General features: G+C 40.5%; 1 protein-coding gene across 2 annotated transcripts in view; it reads right to left on the bottom strand.

Moving 5' to 3' along the window:
- The window catches only part of FBXO42 (F-box protein 42), a 77,222-nt gene that overhangs the window by 26,788 nt on the left and 37,372 nt on the right, over window positions 1–13,062 (bottom strand). For both annotated transcript variants that reach the window (XM_090268667.1, XM_090268668.1), the window contains exons 2-4: window positions 12,637–12,903; window positions 9,918–10,034; window positions 1,369–1,503 (exon numbers count right to left, since the gene is read on the bottom strand). In XM_090268667.1, coding sequence (XP_090124793.1) covers window positions 1,369–1,503; window positions 9,918–10,034; window positions 12,637–12,886 — 502 coding nt within the window. In that variant the 5' untranslated portion in view covers window positions 12,887–12,903. The remainder of the gene's footprint in view (window positions 1–1,368; window positions 1,504–9,917; window positions 10,035–12,636; window positions 12,904–13,062) is intronic.

Genomic DNA, 13,062 nt, shown 5'->3' on the forward strand with positions numbered 1-13,062 from the left:
ACAGAAGCTCACAGCTTTGGGGAAGCACAACGTGGCTACTTCTCGTAAAAAGGTTTTAGGCCCCTGGCCTACACACTCAAGAGCAGTCATTATGAAACTAAAGAGAGCCTTGGCTGGTGTGGCTCAGTGGATTGAGTGCTGGCCTGCAAACGAAAAGGTCACCAGTTCAATTCCCAGTCAGGGCACATGCCTGGGTTGCGGGCCAGGTCTCCAGTTGGGGGCGTGCGAGAAGAAACCAATCAATGTATCTCTCATACACCGATGTATCTCTCCCTGTCTCCCTCCCTTCCTCTCTCTCTGAAAATAAAATCTTAAAAAAAAAAAAAAAAAAAAAACCTAAAGAGAAAGATAAACTTCCCAACCCATTTAAAAATAGAATCATCTAGTCCATCACATGTCTCCCAGAGAAATCCAGTAACTTGTTCACAGTAATGTGGAGAATTGGTGATTAAGCCAGGAAATAAAACTCATGTCTCCTTACACTTAGTCCAGCGCCCTTTCTAATACACCAGGTTGCCTCCCATTTAATAATCAAAGTAGTAAATCAAAACCAAATTAAGTAGGGAACCTGCACAAGAAAGACCTAAGGTGCCTTAGTCCTAGAGTGAACTCCAACCTTGAAAAGCCAAATGAAGAATGTTTGGGAAAAGTCTACCGACAAATCTAGCAGAATACTTTACACTCAATGGACTCCATTTCTCTCTCACATCGGTCCCTCGAATCTTATAACTGTGCTTTTTCAAACCAACCCACCGCATGAACGCAAAAGCAATTGTTTTTATTTTATTTTATTTACCCAAAGAAAGTTTAGGTCAAAAAAAGGAGAAAATAATCTCGTTTCTTTCTGCCAAAACTTTGCCACAGTGGGACTGTGCAGGAATGCCCCTACTGTGGAATCTTCCCACACTCCCGAGCTGTTAAGAGCAACCAGCAGAGGCATGTTCCATACACTCCCCAAATATCCGGGCTGGCAACAACAAAAGACACTCAGAGATCCTAGCCCTGGGACAATAGCTGCTGTCAGTCAACTACAGTTCTCACGACTCTGTGTTTCTGCTCTTACTTCAACTTCATACCAAAGAGCATATCACACCTGTATGAGTGCTTGAGAAAACCACGCAAACGAATTCACACAGTAGTATACAGCAATTCTGGCAAGGCACCAATACTAATGATAAAATATAAATATTTTTTAAGATTTAAAGACCTTACACGAGCATATTACTCTTAGCATTTACAGAGCACCTTTGACAAAGAACCCGGGGCCCCATTAACCTGCCCTTGAGACTAACACTGAAAAGGATGCGGTAGTTTCCATGCAAAGGGAGTTACCTGGTGAAGAAAGCAAAGATAAGCATTATTTCTTACCTGAAGCCAAAGGTCGGATCCACTCTTTGCTATTCAGGTCAAGTCGCCAGAGGTCATTGAAGGCAGCATTGCAGCTGCTTTGGGTACAGCCTCCAAACACATACATAGACTGATTAGCATCATAATAGCATGCACCTAGAAAGAAAACAATGTCTAATAAATAACTGATGTTTAATTTTGAAGGCCCTTTAACACCTTAACTATAGCCCATATCTTCCAGAGATCAATTGATTCACACATTTCGCAACTCCTACCAGGTACCAGCTTTCTATAACCAATCTGTTGTCTTCAGCATCACATTAACCTTTAAAATAAGGCCCAGAGAAAAGCAAGGAAAATGTTATTTCTGAGCACATTAAGCAAAGTGACAATGATGTCATTGAATAAGACAGTATAATTCCAGCAAAAGCACACACGAATTCAGATTAAGGGCACTCAATGAGTGACATTTCAGCACAGCTGCGTACTTAAGCTAACTGCATCATTATTCTCCAGGGGGAGAGAAAGGCAGTGCTAACGGATGGCCTGTCCTCCCATTTCTCTCCTGCAGTCTTCTCATTGTGGTGTCAATAAACAAGTCTTTATACAAAGAATGAGAGAAAACAATGTTTGACAACGCCACGAAATGACCGCATAGAAAGCACAACGCAGCTCGGGGTCTCAGCAGGAGCGCGGCCCAAAGCAACCGAGAGAAAAGGCATGACGGCCCCGAGGTACAACCAGAAGCCCCCAAGGCAGGCTCGTTGGTGCGAAATAGGAAAACTGTGCAGCAACATTGCAGAAGCAGTAAGGTCTCAATTAAAAAAAAGAAAAAAAAGAAAAGAAAGCAACAAGATCTCTGAGAAGAGCCTTTTTAAACAGTTGATTATCTACACCTCACCAATGGGCGTCATTCTGAAGAAAAGAGGCAATGATTTTGAGAGGGGCTGTTCCTTTAAAACTAGAAAGATCAGAGCCAGAGTTTAGATGAGAGGCTTGAGGGCTAAGCTCTGCCACCTTGCTTCTCACTGAAAGCTCATTTAGACTCTATCCTTTGGGAAAGATGACCACACTCCTTAAGAGTCCTGCATTTAGCATCCTGGTCTCAGGAAAAAGGCAGAGAAAAACTTCCCTTTCTATTCACCTCATGCATACCAGTAGGAAAAAGACCTCTCAAAGTTCATGTGAAACTAGGCTTGAACAGTTAAGGGTCATATAAAAGGAAGGGGAAAGGAAAAAGAAAGTCAGAGATTCAGTCCACTAGTGCAAGATTTCAGCCATCATTTGGCTTATTTGCAGATCTAGTTTGATTTAGCAGGCCACTGATTTTAAGATCTCTTCTGAACTCTGGCACCACTTATTCAAGTTCAGAAAAGGGGAAATGCCACTGCTATAATTACCTCGGTGATATGTACTAGTTCTGGGAATAACCCTCTTTTATTTTTTCTTAACTGAGCCCACCCAATAGGTCCTTTAAGGAATCTCTACACTGGGAAGGCCAAGTTCGAAAACTGGACGCGTTAAACACCAATAAAAGCAGTGTGTTTAGTCACTTATACCCAGTAATTTCCGTCAGTGAAAGAAGTACATCAAGTCATCAGACCTCTGACACTGTGCAATAATGGAGCTGCAGACTTTTCAAATTAACAAAGAAATTAAAGAGACTGCAGATGCTGAAGAAATGAAATATCATCTACTCATCAATAAACTCACACTTAAACTCAAACACAGTACAATGGCATAGAAAGATTTAAGTGATCTTACACCTTCCACTGACCATCTTTGCCTTTGAAAGTAAATTCTAATCTATATCTAAATCCACATCCCAACAAAAGCCTATTAAGAAGTAAAATCCTATGGAATTACAGTGCTCATGTCTCAGATTTGTTAAAAATTACAAATAATAAAGAATCAAATTAGATACACAAAAAGGCTAATTAATGGTGCCACATTTTAATCTCCAACAAAGAGCTAAACTTCAGATATTTTTGGTCTTCTCGTACCTTTCTTTCTTTTTTTTAAATCTTCACTCGAGGACAATCCCATTGATTTTAGAGAGAGGGGATTGCGGGGGGTGGAGAGAGGGAGAGAAACATTAATCGGTTGCTTCTCGCATGCACCTGAATGGGGACCAAACCCACAACCCAGGCTTGTGCCCTGACTGGGAATCAAACCTATGACCTTTCAGTTTTATGGGATGATGCTCCAACCATTTAAGTCACACAAGCCAGGGCTCTCACACCTTTCTTCAACTAGCTATTCCCAACAGATGGGAAAATTCTGAACTGAACTAACTGGTGCTAAGCATAAAAGAACATTCTTTTCCTTTTGATAAGCTATACCTCCAGAACAGAAATTAGCAATGTCCTATGGCTTCTGAAACCTTCATCTGTGTCCATTATAACAATATTTAATAAGACAAATTTGTGATGTCATAACTAAAAGTCTCACCAGTCCTCAAAGATCAACTCTTAGCAGCTGCTTCCTTTGCGTAGCAAAAGAGTACAGTGCCTGTACTTATCAAAGAGGTAGCAAACATTCTTCTTCTCTATTTGGATTGAAAACCCAGCCAGCAGCTGGGCCCCATGAGGTTCTTAACCACATGTATTTTAATCCTATACTAAAATAAGGCAACTGGCATTTTCCTGCTTCTCTTTCAGCAAACAAAGGTTTCTGGAAGAGGAAGGCACAGCCCAAACTGCGCAAAGATAATAGGACTGAAACGACAAGTTTCACACACTGTATTTTCAAAGTCCAGCAGTCAATTACCAACGAAGCTTGGAGAGGAAAGGAGTCAATTCAGTCAGCTAAGTTTAGAACTCAGATATAATGGAATGAGAAAATGGCCATCAATAATACACTCAAATATTTTAGGCATCCTAGTGAACTTTGTTTATTGTCTATTTATATTTAAGACACCTACATGTTGGTCTGGGTGGGAGCTGGGGAACCGGACAAGTTCAATGGGCCTTTTAGAAAAAAATTAAGAATTTAAGCAAATACCAGTGTTCAAGTAGTCATTTCCCTTTTACCAATGTTCTCCACCCAAAGAGAATATTTTCCTTTCAGAACATCTAGAGACCATTGGAATATGCCATACAAAAGTTATAGTTCATAGTACACTATGAATAACTATGAATAACCTGCTAAGAAATAACACTAAGAATGTTCATTCCAATTGCTAAGTCTCTTCCATCTTCAGGAATGGGTTTGATTGTTCCATGAACAATTACTGCAAGATATATACCTCAAGTTAGTATCTAATAATCTCTATTCAAAGGCAAGTCAAATATTCACAATTACATATACAGCAAGCACAGAATTCTTCAGCATTCCAAATACTTTCCTCCTATATTACAACCCTTTCAAGTGCAAGGTCTTCCAGTTGCTTCACATTTTCCACAGTGCTTGGTAATCACTGAATAAATGTCCAGTCTAACTTCTGCACTTTCAGACACTAAATTCTCATCTGTGTCCCCATTTGTCTCCAGGGAAAGTTCCTGAGGCATTTATCCCATGCTTAAACAGACTATGCTGTCATGTGTCTCACATCTACAAGCCAGGACATATTTGATAAGGCCTGTAATTATAAAACTATGGAACAAGCAAGGTTGGTTACCCAGTCTGGGCCTGCTGGCCATTGCAGGAACACGACTAGCGTATGTGTGTGTGTGTGTGGAATGACCTGACTGTGTTTGGAGTCTGAACACTAAGACCTTTTTCAAAGCATGATGCTGGGGACTCCATAGACCACTACATCAATCTGAATAGGACATTCTACAATCTGAAAAGGACATCCTATGTTAATCAGGACTTGTGTGACTGGTCATGAACTCACCAAAAAAACCCAGGAGAACTGGTTTGATTCTACTTCTCCTGTTTTTGTTGTTCCAGATTTTTCCCCCCCCCTCAGGAAAGAAGCTATACTGCTCATATCTTTGTTATATTTAATTCCACATTATTTAATAAATTGTCAATTATGAACCAGGTATTGTGAAAGGTGCACAGATGTCTCAATGCACAGAACCTATCTGTCTTCAAGTAGACATCTACCTCGTGGAGGAGCATCAACACCATCCTATCATTTTGCAGTTTAAAACATGTTTTTAATAAATGTTTCTTCAATTCAATTTTCTAGCAACTCTGTGGCACCAGAATTTGCCATACACATTTTACAGATGAAGAAACTGTGGGTCAGAGGAGCCAAGGATCTTGCTTCCCAAGTCTAAAGCTCTGTTGCGTACAGGCTCCCGTTTACAGTCAATTATGGTAAGAGACGGCCGGTTACAAACAGGGAGAGGAAGCCCTGAAGAGTGTATTAGGGGAGTACAAGCAGGGAAGAAAAGAACTTCACCTCCATGTTGGGAAATCTGAGAGTCGTTTCTGGAGAAGGTGGCTTTTGGCTGGTTTCTGAGACGAGTTTTAGAGGACAGGACATTTTCAGTCAATTAATGAGAGGCAAAGATGTCTAGGGACAGAAGAGGAACATGAGGAAAAGGGTGGATGAACTCAGGGCACCCGAGGAGAGCCATGAAGAAAGGAAGTGTTAGACATAGCAGGGAGTCTTGTGACTGGGAAGGACGCAGCAGTGAGTTAGGCTGAAAAGGTGAGCGAGGGCCGAGAAAGCCGGGCGGAGCGGGACCTTCTGCCTGTGGCGTATACGGAGAGGCTGAGGCTCTTTGGCAGAGGGATGACAAGGCTGGTTTTGTTCCAGATTTGCAGGGTTTCCCAAAAGGAGGTCCTGTCCTTTCGGGCAGGCCCATTCTCTGTGTGTAGGACCATCCCACTCACCGCAAGACATTTAGCATCCCTGGTCCTTGCCTACTAAATGCTTGTAATGCTTTCCAGTCAGGATGATAAACAATGACTTCACACATTCCCAAACGCTTCGGAGGTGGTGGCACTGTCCTCAGTTTTAGAGATGACTGTCAACAGTGACTAGTAGAGGCTCAAATGAAGAGAGAAAAGGGAAGAAGCCTATGTAGACCAAGACTTTGGAAAGGTGGAAGGATTAGATCATACACATGAGTAATGGAGGGAAAAAGGAAATACACGGGAGAGACCGCTGAGACAGAAAAAAATCAACAGGACCTGACTTTTGTTGTTGAGGAAAAGAGAGGCGTTAAGGATGAATCCAAGATCTCAGAGCTTGTATAATTGAAATAAACTAGGGAGAGAAGATTTGGGAGGTACTGTGACTGAATTCTGCCTTCAGCCGACTAAAGATGAAACATCTGTGTATCTCTGTGGCAACAGGAGCAAAGAACTGGAAATGTGGATCTTGAGCTCAACAAGAGCTGGGAATAAGAAATAAAGTTGAACTCTAGGGATAAATACAGGGTTGGAAGAGGTAGAAACTAAGAGAAGAAATGAAAGGAATTCCTTGTTTTCAACCTATTTTGAAAACTGCTACTTCTCCATAACAGTCTTCATCAGTGTGCCAGCTAGACAGCACGTAGACACAGATGGAGAGAAACGTAAGAGACAGACTGAAAGAGACAGTAAGACACAGAGGAACCTCTGGAAAAAAATATGTATGGCCCCTTTTCTCAGATTTCAAGTAAAAATATGAAAAACTTTTTAAGTAAAAACAAGTATCAAAACCCATCCATCGCTGATCTTCTGGGAGCTTATTAACTGTACTATTCCTGTCCATTTCCCCTTCAAATAAGGGACTATGTTTCATGATAGTACTTTTTCAAAAAGCTAGTTAGCCCTGGCCGAGTGGCTCAGTTGACTGGATCATCATTCTGTACACCAAAAGGTTGAGGGTTCGACCCCCAGTCAGGGCACACAACTAGGTTGCAGGTTCAACCCCCCAGTCCGGGTGCGTATGAGAAGGCCACCAACTGATGTTTCTCCCTCACATCACTGTCTGTCTGTCTGTCTGTCTCTCTCCCCCTCTTCTCCCTCTAAAATCAATTAAAAAACATATCCTAGGGTGAGAATTAAAAAAAACAAAAAATTTCCGTCTTATTAGAAAGCTGAACTGTTGCTATGATAGTTACTCACCTCTGAATACTTCCTACTCTGGTTTTTATTTTATCTGGATAAAATTCATTCGATTTCCCCGAGTTCTAAAACTACTTAAAAAAAAAATCTAAAAAAACCCCATTTTCAGACTTTAGAAACCTTGTTTCCACCTCTTATTCCAGTCATCTGTAGGTAACTGAAGTTATCCATCCCTCAACAATAAATACTGGACCTAATGTGGATCCTTCAATAATTTCATTAAATATTCTCAGCAAGAATTCATTTCACTGTCTATTGCAGTGATTCTCCAAGTGTGATCTGCGGGCTCCTGAAAACATTCAAGACTATTTTAATAATAATAATAATAATAATAATAATGTCAGAGGAGGAGGGGAGGAAGTAGAAGAAGTTAACTGCCCTTTTCACTGTGCTGACATCTGCACTAATAATGCAGAAGCAATGCTGGGTACAAGTGCTACAGCCTGTGTATAACCAAGGCGGGACCCTCCCCGATTCCAGGGATCACTGTGTTCTTCACTGCCACACACTCACAGATGAAAACAAACCAAGCCAGTTCTGACTTCACAGATCCCCAAAGGGTCTCACAGACAACCTCCTTCCTAGAGGTACAGGTATCACCCTTTGAGATCCATTGTTCTAGGAGGTGTAAAACAGCACTAGTGAAAATAGCTCCTTGAGGAAACTAAGAACACAGCAATAGTTTGGCCTGTTCCTTTGATCTATTTAGATACCATTCAAACATAATAATGAATTATAATTATTTACTGAACTATATTCTGCATACAGAGTATAACACATGGTCAGTAGCCAGCCTTCAAGACGGCCTCCAACGATGCTCACTTCCTAGCATTCATTCCTTTGGTCAGTCGCTGTGTGACCAACAGGAATATAGCAGAAAAGACAATATTCACCTCAGAGAGTAGGTTGTGAAAGACACCATGGCTTCCGTCTTGGTGTCTGTCTCTGTCTCTCTGTCTCACATCATTTAGTCTGTGCGAAGCCAGCTGCCAAGTCGCGAGCAGCTCTAGGAACTCCTCCTGTCCACAGTTTCTTGAGCGAGCTTGAAAGCAGGCCTCCCAGGCCCCCGCCGAGCCTTCAGGTGACTGTGGCTCTGGCTGTCAGACTGACTGCAACCTTGTGGGACACCCTGAGCCAAAACCTCCTAGCGAAGCCATTCCCAATTTCCTGCCCTTTGGGAACTCCATGAGGTATAAATGTCTTAAATTGCTAGTCTGGGATATTTTTTATGCACAATGGATAACCAATATACTGTCCTTCCCCTCAAGAGTTCAAAATATAGTTTTTTTAAAAAGAGACATACATATAAGCTAGCAATGAAAGACATTGTGAGTTAAGTGCCAAATCAGAATCTCAGGCAACAACATAAGCTCAGGACAGAAAAATATTTTCTATGAGCCAGGGAGTTGCAAAAAGGTTTCTGTGAAGGAGCCAGAACTTCAACGGAGTCTTCAGGAAGAGGCAAGCTTCCGCTAAGTGGACAGGAACACTCCAGGGAGGGAAAAACAAGTATGGCCAAGTGATAGCTTAAAAGAGAAGAGCTCTTGGGAAAAGCTGGGAGATGAAGTGGTAAATTTAGACATAGGTCAAATTAAAGAGGGCTCTGAATATAAGACTAAGTTTAGCTTTTATTCTGTAGGCACTGGCCAGGCACTGAAGGCTTCTGAATAGGGAAGTAGTATAATTAAAGTAGTACTTATGAGAACGGTCTATGTGGCACCTCCTCCTCCGTGAGCTTTCTTTTTGCAGAACCATTAATAAATACACCTTTAATGGCCTAAAATACACTCCATCTCAATTTCACTTTGATGAAGGGATAGGAATCACAATAGAATAAAATATGTCTACATGGAGACTTAATTCTAGAATCATTTTCAAACTCCAAATGATGTCTATTTGCCAGAAAATTTTATTTATAATTTTACTGTTTAAATTTGCATTTTATAATCAATAACTTTTACATTCAAAAATTTTGTGTCACTCCAAATTCAGTGTTTTCTGAGCATATAACTATGTTAAAATAAAGAATTATTATAAAACTTAGTGCTAAACTCTGGATACACCCTAAGCAAAATCTCAGAAATACCCTTATGTATATCATTCCTTTGTTTTTCTCTTACATGATGTCAGATGTTTAAAAGTTAACCCACAGCCCTGACCAGTGTGGCTCAGTTGGTTGGGCGTCGTCCTGCAAAGCAAAAGGCCATCGCTTTGCTACCCCGTCAGGTCAGTGTGTCGCTCCCTCTTTTTCTCCCTTCCTTCCCCTCTCTCTAAAAATAAATAAATAAAACATTTTTAAAAATAAATAAAAGTCTAAGCATAACCCTGACCTCTTTGGAGTAGAGATACTACAAGAATTCAATGGAAAGCAGAATATAAAATTCTACTAAAGTACCTACAATGGATTTAGGCTCATGCTCTTCCCTCATTCTGATTGTAAAATTAATATTAATCCTCATTTTACATTCTCTTCATGAAAAAGTCAAGACAAAAGACATACCTCCAAAGCAGTTTTGGGAAACAGGCGGGTGGGATCTGCTTCCACAGTAAATACTTACTGTGTGAGAACCGCTGCGTGATCGGGGTCCCAGGGTAGGGGTAAGTCCGACTCTCCCACTGAATGTTTCCTTCCTGAACGGCCTTTATGAAACCATGGTAACACTGGTGGGCTACACCTAAGGACAAACACAACAGAGGCCTCAGCCTAGACACGACACTTACAAATCAAATTATTAAAGCTGCGGCCATTTAAATGTCTTATTAGTTTTATAAGACATGTTTACGAGAGATACTTCAAATTTCTTAGATTTTTCATTCAAAGAAAGAAAACAGAATCATAGGCTTTCAAAACTGGAAATCCAATCCTTTTATTTACCAGGTTCAGGAAGATTAAATGACTTGCTCAGGGTTACAAAATTAGCACATTACTCTGCTCCCTTTTGTTATACGTGATGCAACACATCAAAATAATTGGTATTATTTACTACAGAGCAAAGGGGCTGGGGACAACTTAGCTTGGTGATAAAGAGCACGGTAAAACAGCGCCTAGAACATAGCAGGTATGCAGTAAATATCTATCATTAGGCCACGGTAACCAAGCGTTCTCCATCTTAAACAAGGTGATGATAGTTAGTTTATAATGGGTTATCATTGTATAACTTTGTTATTTATATTAAGAATATCTGTTTTAAAATATTTGAGATTTTGCTCCCCAGCATACGTCAGTCTGACTCAAATAAACTGACAAAAAAAATTTTTTTTTTAAAGTGAGAACTTTTACTATAATGGCAGCTACATGTCATTATACAATTGTCCAAACTCACAGAATGTTCACCAAGTGTGAACCCTAATGTAACCTACAGACTTGGGGTGATGATGATGTGTCAATGCAGGCTCATCAATTGTAACAGATGCGCCATTCTGGTGGGGCATGTTGACAGTAGGGGAGGCTACGCATGTGTTGGGGCAGGAGTATATGGGACATCTCTGAACCTGCTCAATTTTGCTGTGAACCTAAAACCACTTTATAAAATAAAGTCTGTTTTTAAAAAGATGAGAGCTTCAGATGTCTTGAACAACCTATTTTTCTAACACATGAAATCTTATTTGAGCAACATTTTGAATACCAAGTACAACCAATTATGTTACATTTTAAAAGAATGTACCATACTTATATTTATGCCACCTCAGTGGACCCATAAGCAGGATCACTGTACTTATACATGTTTTCCAATGATGATCACTATCCCTTGTCTGAACTCATAGTTTAGAATGAGAATATTAGACAGCACTGCCAACTATACACTGGTGAAGTAAGTAACACAAATTTACAAATGCTGAATGGAGGTAAGGTAGTAATGAATAAAAGACAGATACACAATAATTGAAAGAAAAAACCTGCCTGGGCAGTGATTTCCCCTGGAAGATCTAAAACTATGAGCTCTGTGTCTTTAAAAAAGACCAAAGTGACATAAATGCCAAATAAAGCCTAAGAATTATTTCACATATGTGATTAGCTCACAGCCCCTCATCTATGATTCTTCCCCCTCTATTTTAGGGGTAAAACCATCTATTTCCATAGTACAGGGAGCCAATCTGTCCTGACTAGCCCACTAAGTCTGCCAACAGAAGTAGGCTGTGCATACCAGTATTACCAGTTATAAGCAGATGAGTTCAGGACCCAACAAGCAGTTTCAACACAGCTGGTCCCCAGACCTCCAGGATGGACTTGGATAATTGACAAGGACCACATTCCCCATGAGAACCACCCTGATGCTAGGGAAAGATCTTAAGACTGATTCTTATCTAAAGGCTCTTCTCGTTTATATTTCTGCCACCTTGCTCCCACCAGAAAAGAACAAACTGATACCAACCCTTGCTTTAATCAATGATTACTGAACTGGCCTGGTCATCTTCACTAAAAACAACAACACGGGCGGGGGGGGGGGGGGGTGTGTGTGTGTGTGTGTGTGTGTGTGTGTGTGTGTGTGTGTGTGTGTGTGTGTGTGTGTGTGTGTGTGTGTGTGTGTGATTTCCAACTAAAATGGGATAATGCTAAATAACTGCTATCTAGTCATTAAAAATATAGCACAGCTAGTAACCTCAACATTTAGCTAAAGTTAAAATCTTGATTAGAATATGAAGGGGAAAAAGGAAGAAATTGATTTTAAAAAGTAACAGGTATTCCTAAGACCTGTGCTGTTGAGACATAAAAATTGAGGGGTAGATGCTCTCACAAATCCACATTCGCCACAATTAGCCACTTTAAGAGACAATAGGGTATCCTCGCAAAGAACATGGACTTTAAATAAAGACAGGCTGCCTGACTGTGACTCTTTGATCCTTCATTTATTACCTGTGTGACCTGGATAAGTTACCTACTGGCACCTCACTCAGTTTCTTCATCTATTACCGTTTTCTGAGAGGACTGTAACACAATTACAATAGCCCCTCACAATGGTAAGAGCTGTATTAACGTTAACTATTACTGTTATCCCATATCCATCCCTACTTTGCGTATTCAAGAACAATATAACTAACGGATCAACTCTAAGAATATGCAGAAAAGAATCCTCATTTTAAAACTTCAAAAAGATCAAATATATAGTATTCAAGCTGTTCATAAAACTAAGCAGGATAAAAAGAAAATACAATATTAACTAACACTAAGTTTTAGAACAACAGTAAATTTAAGGAAGAAAAGAGAAAATTGGGAGTTTAAAAATAAATCACTCAAACAAATTTTAAATAAACAAAGCTTTCTACTTTCCACAGTACCTTTGATAAGTCGGTACCATTGTTTGCAGACAAGGGCTGCAGTTTTGTGTTCCTGGTACGGTGAAAGAAAGGACAGGATGTACTCTAAAACCTCTTCTGGCAGCTCAGACATGGACCTGTTGTGTCTAGTCTCCTCAACCTCTAATACGGGCTGAGGCTCCTCATCTTGCTCCATTGTCCCTTCCAGCACAGCTTCTTCTTGGTCCACTGCCATGAAGCTGTCATCTTCACTGTCCGAGGAGCTGGCCATGACATTCCACTCGACAGCTATAGTGAGAAAGAAATGAACATCAGTATGCACTGCTAGAAGCGCTGACACAGCACAGGCACATGCACACACGTTGTTCAGGATCTGTTTGAGACCCTCAATGTGAAACCTGTTCTTCAGCACTTTTCCACACTAGTTGTGAGCCACCTTAATTTGAT

The sequence above is a fragment of the Furipterus horrens genome, unplaced genomic scaffold (genome assembly GCF_987537825.1).
Source record: "Furipterus horrens unplaced genomic scaffold, mFurHor1.1.pri manual_scaffold_3, whole genome shotgun sequence".
Classification (NCBI taxonomy): Eukaryota; Metazoa; Chordata; class Mammalia; order Chiroptera; family Furipteridae; genus Furipterus; species Furipterus horrens.